A 14,066-nucleotide genomic window follows, 5' to 3' on the forward strand; every position below is an offset into this window, starting at 1 on the left:
TCCGTAGTGATACTGCCTCGGAAACCCAAGGAGGGGTCGCTATGAGTCGGATTTGACTCGAGGGCACATAACAACAACATAACAACAATAATGACAGTATTATTGATACCATTTTACGGTGATGGGAGATGAACGCCAGAGAAATTGAGTAACTCATTCAGGGCCATGGAGCTGAGAAAGGAGAAACCAGGGCTCTACTCAAGCATGTCCACATTCCATTGGCCTCCATGACCACCATTGACCACTGCCTCCCTTGTCACCCCTCCTCTTCCAGGAACTCATCACCGCCTGGTACATCGGGTTCCTCACTCTCATCCTTTCTTCATTTCTGGTCTACTTGGTTGAGAAAGATGTGCCCGAGGTGGATGCACAGGGAGAGGAGATGAAGGAGGAGTTTGAGACCTATGCAGATGCCCTTTGGTGGGGCCTGGTGAGTCACCACCTTGGAAGTCAACCCTATGGATCACCTGTTGATCAGAGAAAGGTGGAGGGAATGGAATGGACATACTTACATGGGTACCTGCATTCTACTCAGTTGCCCAGAAACACAGTGAAAGTGTGCCCTCCATCTCTGGACCTGCTGCCAGAGGCTCCCCCAGTGGACCATGCACCAGGAATGGGCTTTTCCATAGTGCTTATAAGACAATGGGGCTCAGAACAATCTGGTTCCATGGTCCCTCAGGGTCTTTGCCTCACTGGTTGCAGGCTATTACCATAGGCTGAACCATGGAAGAATCGTGGAGGTAGTGCAGGACCGGGCAGCATTTTGTTCCATAGTGCATGAGGTCTCCATGAGTCGGAACCTACTTGAGAGCAGCTTGCAACTACAAAGACATGCATGTGCAGACTGGCAGTGGCAGATACACACGTATGCAAACAGACCTGCAGACATGCCTAGACTAGACCTGCATGCCTAGACTATACATACACCCCAGACTCACAGGGATGTATGGATCCAAAGCTAGCATTTATTGAAAGCTTACTTAAGTGTGCTGGGACACTGCTTTAAGCACTTTATATTATTAACAGATTTTAGACTCAAACAACTCCCATTATTACCTCTTTTTTAAAAATAGAGAAACTGAGGAATGGAGAAGTTAAGTAACTAATTCATGATCTCTCAGTCAGTAAGAGGTAGAGTGGGATTTGAACTCAGGCTTCAGAGGCCATGTACTCTGATCTGATATAATAGCCTGCCTTTCATCTGCAGATACACATTGATAAGTACATGTTTACTGATAACATACACAGGTAAATGCACAGAGGACTATATAACACACAAGAATGTACACATGTGCAAACATTAGGCTGTTTTGTGCATGCACACACATATACACAATACATACAAATACACTCCCCCACACACACATATTTGGAAGCATAGCCATACACAAAATCACACATATGCAAATAAACACACATAAGTGCATGTACATGTACACATGTTTGCAATTATTGAAGTGTGTTGGCTGACTAGAGATGGGAAGTCCTTGACTTATAAACAGGTTGTGGTTTCAAGACTCCCATTTAAATTACTTGGTACTTGGTGCCTTTTCTCCCGTGGAACCCTGTTATAAATAGGAGCAGCACCCAAGTCAGAACAAAGGGCTGTAGGCTCAGCTCAGTTCACGTGCCACTGATTTTCCTTTCCCTGGAGAGCACCGTGTCTGAACTCTTCTCTCTTCAGATCACACTGGCCACCATTGGCTATGGAGACAAGACACCGAAAACGTGGGAAGGCCGTCTGATTGCAGCCACCTTTTCCTTAATTGGTGTTTCCTTTTTTGCCCTTCCAGCAGTGAGTACCTTTAATGTTCTCCCTTGGATGACAGGGAGGAGCCCTCCCTGCCTGGCCTCAGCTCAGCTTTCTGGCCTCATCTCCCACCCCATGTCCATCCTCTCACACTCTGGATTCCAGCCTATCAACTCAATAGCCATTCTGAGTAGCCTGTGTGGTTCCCCTCACCAGGAATGAGCCTTCTTCCATCTCTGATGGCCAACATCTTCTCCTCTTCCAAGACCCAGTTTCTTTCTTTCATTTTTTTAAACTTTTCATTGTGAGTTGAGTGCAAGTTTACAGAGCAAATTGGTTTTCCATTCATACACATTTTATTTTGTGACATTGAATGAAGTCATCACAACGTAATAGATCAAGACCCAGGTTCAATGTTGCCTTCCTTAGGTGAGATAGTCTGTCCGTCCCCTGGGCATGGAAGGAACCCTGGTGACACAGTGGTTAAGCACTTGGCTGCTAACCAAAAGTTTGGCAGTTGGAACCCACCTAGCCCCTCCAAGGGGGAAAGACCTGGAGATATATTCCCATGAACATTTCAGCCTAGGAAACCCTATGGGGCAGTCCCACTCTGTCCTATAGGTTACTAAGTGTCAGAATCAACTGGATGATACCCAACAACCACCACCTTCGGGCATAAATCCATAAAGACTTTTCTGGCTCCATGCTGGGAATGCATGCTTTCATGTCTGCCTCCCTCAGGAGACGATGAGCTCTCTGTGTTCTCAGTGCCTTGCACATAGCAGGCCCTTCATTTGTGTGAGCTTCCTTGCCCCATCTTACTGGCTTATGTAAAAAATGCATTTCCCTAAAGATGAAGTTGTCCTGGCACATCCGAGCCTTCTCCAAAGCCTGGTGCCCAGAAGTGTAATGATAATAATACTGAATTATATTTGTGAAACTCACTGAGCACTGGTATCAGACCAAATGCTATATCAACATTACACATTTCATCTTCACAACAACATGACACATTTGGTGCTGTATTCATCTCATTTTCCAGATGAGAAAACCAGAGGCTTAAAGAGGTTACTAAATTTTCCACAGTCACGTGGCTATTAGGTTGTGGAACCAGAAATTCATCCCATTTGGCTGGTTCTAAGACCTGCTCTTGATTGTGAAGTGAGAAAATAAATTTCTTGAATAACAACCCCTTTATCTCCCCTCCATCTGCAGCCCTGGTATTGGGCATGTTCTCTCCCCATGGGTGGTCCTACCCGATCTATTTCCTTAAACACTGTTTGGCATGGGCATCTGACTTTTCTGAACCTCAGTTTCCCCCTCTGTTAGCAGAGGGGGTGTTGGGGGGGTGTTACATGCTCTCTCAGTCCGTTCAGCTCAGAAGTGTGTGCCTCTGTCCCTTTAATGCCTATGCACATGTGGCCTGGATGTCCAAACAGACCACAATGCTGGAAACTTCCAGCTAGAGCATAACTCAAGTGATAGTCACACAGGTGAAATATCTTAAAGATTCAGGGAACATTTCCTGGGCATCTGTTCTGTGCCGTACCCCTGGCTAGGCAATACCCATACTTATCTTGCTTTTTTCTTAATAATATTATGAGGTCATTGCTAGGATCCCACTTCCCAATGTAGAAACAGGGATGCAGTGAGGATAAGAGACTTGCCAGGGCCTCCCAACTGGCAAGTGTCAAAGTCAGGATTGAAACCAGATTGAAGACTTCCTGACTTCAAGACTCATTCCACTTAACCAACTCCCTCTTCCTCAAGGAGAAGGAAGGAGCCTTCTCTCATCTCCCCATTATGCAGTGTTGTCACTGCTGACCTTGAAGTAGCCCTGAGCCCTCCGACACCCGACACCTGGGAACTACGGAGGGAAGTTGCATGGAAGTCACTTCTCCAACCACAGCATCCTGGGAACTGGGTGGGGCATTGTGTGGGGCCAAATGTGGGCTGGCTTCTCCCGCCAGTGTACCCTGGGAACTTGGTGGGGAGTTGTATGGGGCTGACTGTGGGCTGGCTTCTCCTACAGGGGCATCCTGGGAGCTTGATGGGGAGTTGCGTGGGGCTGACTGTGGGCTGGCTTCTCCTACGGGTGTATCCTGGGAGCTTGGTGGAGAGTCACGTGGTTGATTGTGGCCTACATTCTCCCACCAGGGCATCCTGGGGTCTGGACTGGCACTCAAGGTGCAGGAGCAGCACCGCCAGAAGCACTTTGAAAAAAGGAGGAAGCCAGCTGCTGAGCTCATTCAGGTCTGTCTGCCCGAGCTAGGTACCAGGGATGACCTGGGTACGAGCCGGGGTCACAGTATGTGTCTGCATGGGCTAGAGCAGGAGAAGGCGTATCCAAGATCCTAAGTGTGAGAAAGAAACATTCTTTGATGTTACTGGAGGTGGAAGGGGAAAGCGAGGGTAGATCATTAACTAGAGGGTAGACGCATATTAACTTGGGCAAAGGGAAAAGCAATATAAAATAAGGGGGAAGTCAGCACAAAATGATGGTGGCAGTGGAAGGCACAGGGAGGAGCACAAGAGTTAAAGGCAACAGAGGTGAAGACTGTGACATACACACACCTGCAGGAATGGTAATAACACTAATCTACATGTGGATACACAGACACTCAAGCTGAACAGGGATGGGGAGGCAAAGGGGACCGCATCCACAAATACATCTAGGTTGACAGGTTATTTCTACTGACGTATGTATGTGCTACAAATATATCCATGAATGCAGTAGACCACACCGAGGCCAAAGTTATGAAAACTTCTTAGCCATAACCAAATACCTTGAGAGAATGAGTGGCTGGGCTTGGAGCCCAAGACCATAGTCTTGGGGGACACTGAGGTCAATTGGCATCACATAGTCAACAAAGACAATGTTCTACATCCTATTTTGATGAGTAGCAATGGGGGTCTTAGAGCTTGTGAGGGGCAATTTAAGGAACAACAATTGGTCTTTCCCCATCTGGAGCAATGAAGAGTGAAGAAAATAAAAAATGCACAGAGACAATTAATGCAAAGGGCTAATAGACCATGCGAACCACAGCTTCCACTAGCCTGAGACCAGAACTAGATGGTGCCCAGTTACCACTTCTGACTGCTCTGAAAGGGATCACAATAGGTGGTCTCAGATAGAGTGGGAGGAAAATGTAGAATAAAACTCAAATTGAAAAAAAAAAAAAAAAGACCAGGCTTACTGGTCAGATGAAGACTGGTGGAACCCCTGAGATTATGGCCCATAGACACCCTTCAAGCCAGGAACTGAACTCAATCCCCATGGCTCAACTTTCAGCCAACTGATAGAGATGCCCATGAGACAAATAGTAGTAATACTAGGAGGGTGTGCATGCATTAGAACAATCACCTATATGAGACCAAGAGGACAGATTTTCCCAGGAATAGAGGAAGGTAGGTGGAAGGGGATAAAAAGGAAGGACAGATGGAAGCAGTGGGCATGGGAAGGAAGTGGGAAGAGTGCTGTTGCATTGTGGGATTACAGTGAAAGTTACTGAACAGAACATGTATGGATTGTTGAATGGAAAACCAATTTGCTCTGTAAACTTTCACTCAACCCCCCCCCCCAAAAAAAAAGGAAAAAGATTCCAGGATCTACATGGGCCCTAGCAGGAGAGGATGTTCCCATTAAGATCCCAAGTGTGTCCATGTGTGGCCCATCAGGAATGGGCGTGCTCATTTAAGAACCCCGAGTGTGTCTGTGTGTCCCTGGGCATAGGTGGATATGTTTCTTCAGGATCCCTGAATGTGTCTTCATGAGTCCAAGTAGGAGCAAGCTTGCTCACACATGCTTGCTTGTGGATGGTTACAGGTGTTTCCATAGTTATTGATATGACCTGTCTATGTGTGTAGTGAAAATAACAATCCCATCACTCTCCCACTGAAGTTCCAAACCATCCAAGAACTAGACACAGGACACAGACAGGGATCAACACATCAGGCTTTTTCTGGTAATGTTGATTGGTAGATTTAGCTTATACTTGGAGTAGGCGAGTCAGCCTACTGTGCAGGTGCTTAGCCAGTCAGCTCCAAGAGAGTTGTGACCACCTCACATCTGCCAGGAATATATCAAGCCCAGAAGCTAAGAGAGAGAAAAACCCAAAACCAAACTCACTGCCGTCAAGTCAGATCCAACTCATAGCGACCCCTCCTTGGGTTTCCAAGGCAGTATCACTACGGAAGTAGATTGCCCCATCTTCCTTCCAAGGAGCGGCTAGGGGGTTTGAACTGCCAGCCGTCTGTTTAGCAGTCAAATGCCTTAGGCACTACACCACCAGAGCTCCTAACATGTCCTTAGATGGAAGCAAGTGGATCATTAGTGTACATCACTCCTATGTGGTGATGTAAACCCTGACTATAAGGACATTCAAACCAAACCAAACTCACTGCCGTTGAGTCAGATACGACTCAGAGAGACCCCTCCTTGGGTTTCTGAGGTGGTATCACTATGGAAGTACATTGCCTCATCTTCCTTCTGAGGAGTGGCTGGTGGGTTTGAACTGCCAGCCTTCTGGTGAGCAGTCAGATTCCTTAGGCACTATACCACCAGAGCTCCTGAGGGGTGGGGGTGGGGAGTGGTTTACATACACAAAATATTGAATCATTCTGCCCATTTGTCCTGTCCAATAAACAACCTGGAGCAGTGGATGTCAGATGCCCACTGTCTCTCCATGTCTTAAATCACTCCCACTCTCGTGGGCTGGGGATTGGAAGCATAGTGAGAAGTGTAAGAAAGGCAGAGTTTTCCCTCCTGTGCTTCAGAGGTACTCCTGTTTCCCGGGTTTGTGAGCTGCTGGGAACACAGAATAGGAAAGTAGAGTTCCCTACATGGAGCTGAGTATGCGTGACCACCACTCATGAACGTGTGTGTAGTATTGGTGAGTATCTCTGTGGGTCTGTGTGTCTGGCACAGGGTGCTACATGATGTGATCCAACATACTGTAGTTTCTAGGCCAGTCCCGGTCTCCAAGAGTCAGTCCCATATTTCCCTAAACCATTACAGAGCGTCCAGTGTATTATTATCACAGCCTCATCTCCTGGGCTCTCTCTCACACCCAGAAGTGGCCCAAAAAGACTATGTTTCTCTTCCTACGTCTTTGACTGAGAAGTCTCAGGGAACCTTCCAGCAGTAGTCCCTGCTCCTTTCAGGGATTTAACACCTCGCACTCTCCTCTCTCCCTCCACTCTCAATTCACCCTCCACACCCTTGTACCTCACCACCAATTACAGCTGTAACAGGGATCCCAGATGATAGCATCAAGGAAACTTTCTCCTCAAAGAAGAAAAGCAAAAGTACTCAAAGCCAACACCCCCAGCCTTTCTAAAAGTTGGCTCAGTGCATAGTCAAACTCATAGGAGTCAAGGGCCTAAAAAGTGGTTTCATGTTGTGGGATCCTGCGTGAAAGTTTGAGGTGAAACCAAGTCTTCTTGCTCCTCTTTTGTCTCCCAGGCTGCCTGGAGGTATTATGCTACCAATCCCAACAGGATTGATCTTGTGGCGACCTGGAGGTTTTATGAATCAGTCGTCTCTTTCCCATTCTTCAGGCAAGTGGCATTGCGTCTGAAGGCTCGGGCATGGATGGCCTTTCCTCTCATGGGTCTATGTTTGTGTCTGCTGGAGGACTTCCTTCAAGGCAGTGGTTCCTAACCTAGGCTGTCCATTAGAGTCTCTTCACAGGCTTAAAAAATCCTGATGCCCAGGCCACACCCCAGGCTAATTAAATCAGAGCTCCTAGGGATAGGACCTAGGAATCAGTCTTTTTTAAAGCTCACCAGATGATTCCAGTGTGAGGTCAGTGTTACCAGTGTGGAATGGTCGGTAAGGGGAAGGTCTGATCAAGGTCTGAGTAATATCAGTGGGTTGAAGAAGATGGGGAGCCAGTGTTGTAATGGGCCACCCCACAACCAAGATGCTCGTCCCTGGCCATGGCATCCACTCATAGATCATGATGGACTATGGAAAAAGAAGGGTGGTGGAAGGAAGCAGAAAGAGTCCTAGTAATGTTGTTTTGTGTTCTTAGAAGTGGGAGATGGCATTAAAAGCATCAGAAAAAAATAAACATGTCTTCCCTTGGGCCAGCTCTCAGCACATGTAAAAAGAGAGAGGGAAATTACCTGTCCATTATGTCCCAGGTTCCCAAGTTCATATTACATTTAATTGTCATCAGCACCCTATGAGATAAATCAGGGTTTCTCAAATGTTCAGGTACATTAGAATCAATGGGGGCATTGTGAAAATGCAGGTCCTGCATCCACCCTCAGCAGTACTCCCAGTGGAAGTGGAGCTGATAAAAGCATCTCAAATGCAAGGGCCAAGTGAGTCTGACACAGATGGGCCATACTTGGAGACAGGCCGAATGGTCAGTATTAGCATCCTCCACTCCCAGATGATGAACTGAGGCTCAGGAACTTTGGACATTTTGGCCAGTGTCAGCCACATCCAGATGCTTCCAGAGTCATGAACTTCCAGTACTTGGGATTTCTAAAGCAGTCTGCTCCTCTCTGAATTTTAAATACAATTGTCCTGAAATCATATTTTTAAGCTTGTGGGTGGAATGCAAGACTCAGAGCCCTTGAGTTGGAAGAAAAAGTAGAAGACTCATCAACCTTGTACCTGAGGCTAAGACCTCCGCTGAATCATGTGACTGCCACTTGTCTGTGGCTTCCATAGACCATAGAATGGCCCATCAATAGAGGGGTGGCTTCCCTCATCCTCATCCCATCCTCCATCTACTCATTGTAGGACCTGTGACCAGTCTTTGAACTCTGCCTCAATTATAACTCCACCCCATCACCAGGTGGTAGTAAAGATTTAAGGAGATTCTAGAAGACAGGGTTCCACTGAGTCACTTCTCTACATAAACCCTTCCAATGGATGGCCGTGGCAAGGGGATAAAGTCCAGCCTCCTCCCTTTGAGGAGGCCTCAGTTTATTCTTCTACCACATCTCCAGTGACGTTTTCACTCCTCAAGATATCCCAGCCACACGGACACTTCCTGTTCAGGCCATTCAGCCCACCAGTGCTTTCAAGTCCTCACATGTGCTAAGGACTGGGCCAGACCATGAGGACCATGGGTGACTTGCTATGGCTTTTGACCTTGATCTTTAGGGCAACAAGAAGTCAGTTGAGCCAGAGAATGACATGATCAGATCTGTTTCTGGAAGAACGTTGGAAGGCAGGTGAAGGATGGATTGGACAGGCTCAAGACTCAAGGCAAGGAGATCAGCTAGGAAACATTGCAGCATTCTGGGTAGAAGGAAGTGAGGACCTAGACCAAGGCAATAACCATAACGAAAGGGAGTAGGAGCAGGAGCTGAAAAGCAATAAACAAAGGCAACAAGCCTGTGGGGTCTGATGAGTTCTGGAAGGATTACGAGCTGAGAAGAATCAAGTTTCAATAACTGAACGATAACCTTTGACTTCCTCACCGTGGTTTTCTCACTTGTAATTACACTTACGTGCTCAGGTGACCTGCATTGTTCCTCTGAATTCCAACAGTCTATTACTTCTATAATTGTTTAGGTTTGTGGATAGCATAAAGCAGAGTCTTCTGACAATGGGCAGGTGGCTTCCACTTAAGAGAACAGAGTGACCTTGAACTCAAAAACAAGAACATGTACAACCAAGAGGAACACAGAACCAAGCCGGTTTTCATCTGCTATGCATCCAAAGGTCTTGGCAATGGGCCCATTCTTTTGGGTTGATTTATTACAAATAAGGCATTGTTCTGGCTGTCAGGGACTTGGAGTTGTACATTGTGCTTCAGACAGCTGCTGTGACACAGGAATGGCTCCTAAACTAAGAGAGAACATTTCTTTCTTTCTTTCTTTCTTTTTTTTTTTTTGTTCTTCAAGGACAAAAGTATAAAGTCCCTAGAGAAATTCTCTTAGCAACCATTCTGAAGCAGGCAGTCCCTTGGGAAAAGAATGCCCCTAAATTCCAACCCCCTCCGTATTCTCATAGCAGAGAAGTAGCTGGGAATATACTGGTGTGCCTTCACCTGCTTCTCAAAAGTTGTTTTGTTTTCTTTTTGATTTTTAAAAGAACAACAACATTGATATACAACATATACATAATAAAATTTCCCCAATTTAAAGTGAATCGTTCAGTGGTTTTTAGTATGCTTGCAAAGTTCCACATCAACCACCACTACCCAATTCCTGAACATTTTCAGCACCCCAAAAAGAAACCCTGTATCCATTACCGTCATTCCCAACCCCGCCCCCAGGCCCCACCACCCACTACTATATTTTTACCCAAATAACACAATGCATTGTACGTTTTTTGCCAACCACAAAACCCCCAGTCCTATCTCTCACGTGTACAATGCTAGGAAAGTCACATGCAGAGTGGGGATTTATTTGGGAAAAAATACAGTAACCTTTTTTTCTGCCTATGCTGTACATTTTATACAAATGGGAATCACACAGTATGGGGTTTTCATGTGTGACTTCTTCCACTCAGCTTAACAATTTCAAAGTTCATCCGTATATCATATGTCATAGCGTGTATCAGTACCTTACTCTCTTCAGGGCCACATAACATTCCATTGTGTGGATACACCACTTCTTGTTTATTCATTGTCAGTGGATGGGCATCTGGGCTCTTCCCACTCTTTGGCTGTTAGGAACGATGCTGCAGTGAATATTGGTTTACGCTGTCCTGAAGATAAGGGTTTTCAGTTCTCTTGGATACATATACTAAAACCTGTGAAAGGCAGAAGCTTTGTAAGGTGAAAAGCTATCAGAGAAGGAAAACTCACTAGGTGTTCATGAGGCAGGATTCTTAATAGAGAGTGATAGAAAAGTGAGTGGGTGAGTGGTAAGCACCCTGTCAAAGGCAGAAGACTTGTGAGACCCAAAACCAAAGCAGTCCATCAAGTTCCAGCTCTCCCAGGTTTCACCATACCTGGGAGAGGAATTTCTGGGTGGTGTGGTAAGCCTGTGTATAACTCTCTGAGGAACTGCTGGACCGTCTTCTGAAGTGGCTGTACCATTTTACATTCCTTTCAAAGGTTTTAAAGGATGACATGATGAACCCTTCCTCCAAAGCTGTGCCGTATCAAAGTTTCTCTCTTCCCTACCATGATGCCTCTTAGTCTTTCCCTAGTCCTACTACCCTTGGCCCCCAGTGAGAGACAGGTCTTGAGTACTCACCATGTGCTGGAGGTAGGGGTTCAGAAATTAAAGTGGAAATAACCATAGGCTGCTCCCTCAAGCAGCTCCTGGACCCCTGATTCTAAGACAATGTGATCAGGGGCAATAATAACAGGGTAAGATCCGTCAGGTGCAGAGATGAGCTCAGTCTAGAACCTGGAAAGTTGGATTGGAAACCCACACCAGGAGTCCTCCTGCTGAAACTGAAAGAATGAGTAAGACTGCTTCAGGCAGAGAAAGGAGGATTCCAGGCAAAGGGAACAGCTGGTCCCACGCTCCTAGCGCTTGAGTCCTAACCCTACTGTTTCCTAACTGGGAGACTATGAGCAATTTATATAACCTCTCTGCACCTCAGTTTTCTCATCAGGAAAAAGGGGTCATAATAGTATTTATCTCATAGGGTTGTTTAAAAAAAAAAACTCACTGCCATCAAGTCAGATCCAACTCATAGCAACTCCTCCTTGGGTTTCTGAGGCAATACCACTATGGAAGTAGATTGCCCAACCTTCCTTCCGAGGAGTGCCTGGTGGGTTTGAACCGCCAGCTTCTAGTTAGCAGTCAAATGCCTTAGGCACTTTGCCACCAGAGCTCCTATAGGGTTGTTATAAAGATTAAATTAGTTAACCCATAGAAAGCTCTTCACAGGACATAAGATCAATAATTACTGCTCAGTAACTATTAGTGATGGTGATAAAGGTGGCATCAACGATGGTGATCCTGGTAGTGGCAGAGCTGTGCATGGGTGGCTGTCACATTACAACAGTCTGTTTCCTGGTCTGTCCCCACCACTAAACAACTCCCCTCCCCAGCCCCTATGAGGCTCAGCACTCAAGTTCTACATGAATAATGCGTGAACGGCTGAGCAGAGACTGAGATAAAAGCTACAGAATGGCAACAGGGGCCTGAGATCAAGCGGGGAAGCCCACCCCATCACTGGTTCCCTCCACATGTGCACCCTTTGCTCCAGAGGGTCCCTACTCTGCCCATCTACTTCCAAGTGAAGCTTTAGGCCAGCCTTGGGGGAGGGGGAGCGGCTGTTGCGTGGACTTTGCACGCCATTTATTTTTTCCCCCCTCTTGCCCTTGCAGGAAAGAACAGCTGGAGGCAGTGGCCAGGTAAGTGTCTCCAATTATGGTTCCCCTTCTCCCTCCACTGCGTCAGGACACAGGTGTCCAGTTCTGGGTGGTACAGCACCCTGGGTGACCATGCTGGTCTCAAGACAAGGTCTTAGTGGCTCGCTGTTGTTGCTGACCATCACATTCATCTGCCACTTCATGATGGATTACTCAAGGACAACTTAATAGTGGTCGTAGCAGCAGCACTTACTGGGTGTCCCCTCAGGGCTGGGGTCTGTGCCTGGAGCCCTGCAGTTTGCCGTATCACTCCATCCTTACAACTACACTGTAACGTGTGCCAGGGCCCAGCAGCCTTCATTTGCATTATTTATCCCAGTTCATTTATTTCCAGTTTTTCCAATTTGTATTTGAAAATAGTTTCTCTGCACTTAACCACATCAGGGCCCCTGACCGCACCAAGTGCTGATGGCAGCTCCAAGGAGGGCTTTTCTTGCAAGATTTGCAGCATCCTCCAAGAACAAGGCTGGAATGGCCCAGGCTCTGGAAATGTACACAGGGAAGGGGAGAGATGGGTTTTGAGTTTCAGGGGTGAACTTTGCCTCGCGTTCAATTATCCTTTCAGGTCTTGGATTTCAGGCAGCACAATTAGGAAGTAAGCTGATCATCCCTAGGCTGGAGGAAGAATTCCATAAGCCTCTCAGGTGCCATGCTGAGTGGCTCAGAGCAAAGGTTTCCAATTTGAGCCCCACACGTCTGGATCCTAGCACTGTCTGCGCCCATCTCTTATAAGCTGTTCTCTGTGATCCGTGGGGTATTAAGTGAATGTGGACAAAGCCATCCAGACTGGTGGAGCTTGCAGTGAAGTGTTCAAATCCCAAGTGAGCAAATCCTAACTCCCAGCACAGGCAGCACCAAGACAATTCTCTCATTCTCTTTCCAATATGCAGCAGTTATGTGGAGATTTCAAGTCAGGACAAAGTGGCTGCCATTCATTTTGTCCTGCTTAGTTTGTCTGGAAATAAGCTTCTCATGGACTTATCTCCTCCAAGGTTGAGTGGAATGACAGTTTTCAGTGTTTTGAGATGGGTGTAAAATAATATACAAATCCCAAGAACTCCTCTTGGTTCATTAAAAAGAATAATAAATAGTCCACTTCTTTGTGGGCTAGGAAATCTTATCTACCTTTTCACACATGTCTCCAACCTTCTCCTGCCTTGGAGGGAGGAGAATTATTTACCGAGATAACGGTGATACCCAGCATTTACTGAGTGCCTCCTGTATCCCAGACAGTCTGCTAAGCCCTGCAGATGCATTACCTCATTTAATCCTCAAACAGCCCTGGGAGATGTGGGCTTACTGTCATCATTTTGCACGTGAAGAAACTGTAGTCGGGGAGGATGAGATGTGTCCAAGGTCAAGATTGATCAGGACATTTTGATCGAGGCTGGCTTTGCCCCAAGGTCCCTGATTATAGTCACTACCCTGTGCCCCAATGTGCTGAGCAGAGGTGGGGCGGGGACCAGTGGTAACCAGGCAGAGCTCGCCTTTCTGGCATTGACCACCCAGTGGGACAGGCAGATGTGCACCTGCAGTCTTTACACAGTGTGGTAAACTCTGTGACGGAGACAATGTCTCTGGGCACAAGGGGTGATGTCATCTCCCAGATGCTCAAGCGTGATTCAAAGGGCAGGTAGGAATGTGGTCGGCTAAGCAGGCAACCGAGGGCACTGCCAGTGGAAGGACCCATGTATGCAAAGGCAGGCAGGAGGGTCTTTGGGGAGGGCACTAGGTTTGGTGCGGATGGAATGATAGGCTGCTTGTGGTGTAGCAGGGCAGGTGGGCAGGGGCCAAGGAGTAGGGCCTGGGAAGTGACTGTTGCAAAGTCCCCTTGCCTGAGCCTGTGGATGGTCAGTGTGCAGTCGACTTCCTGCCTGTCCATTGTCTTCAGCCCCAGGCCCTGCAATGCTTTGTCCCATTAGTCATTCATCTGGAACCAGCCAGGAAAGCAGCTCTGAGAATTCAGACTTGGGCTCCAGGAAGGGGGATACTGGCATGTCCCTGGGTTA

The 14,066-nt window shown here is 47.0% G+C and overlaps 1 protein-coding gene across 1 annotated transcript in view; it reads left to right on the top strand.

The window, feature by feature from the left end:
* The window catches only part of KCNQ3 (potassium voltage-gated channel subfamily Q member 3), a gene marked incomplete at its 5' end in the record, with an annotated part of 342,271 nt that overhangs the window by 312,108 nt on the left and 16,097 nt on the right, over window positions 1-14,066 (top strand). The window contains 5 exons of the mRNA XM_007940577.2: window positions 275-430; window positions 1,688-1,798; window positions 3,911-4,006; window positions 7,218-7,312; window positions 12,013-12,039. Of these exons, the coding sequence (XP_007938768.1) occupies window positions 275-430; window positions 1,688-1,798; window positions 3,911-4,006; window positions 7,218-7,312; window positions 12,013-12,039 (485 nt within the window). The remainder of the gene's footprint in view (window positions 1-274; window positions 431-1,687; window positions 1,799-3,910; window positions 4,007-7,217; window positions 7,313-12,012; window positions 12,040-14,066) is intronic.

Source organism: Orycteropus afer, unplaced genomic scaffold, assembly GCF_000298275.1.
Source record: "Orycteropus afer afer isolate SDZICR_OR568_19922 unplaced genomic scaffold, OryAfe1.0 scaffold00069, whole genome shotgun sequence".
NCBI lineage: Eukaryota > Metazoa > Chordata > Mammalia > Tubulidentata > Orycteropodidae > Orycteropus > Orycteropus afer.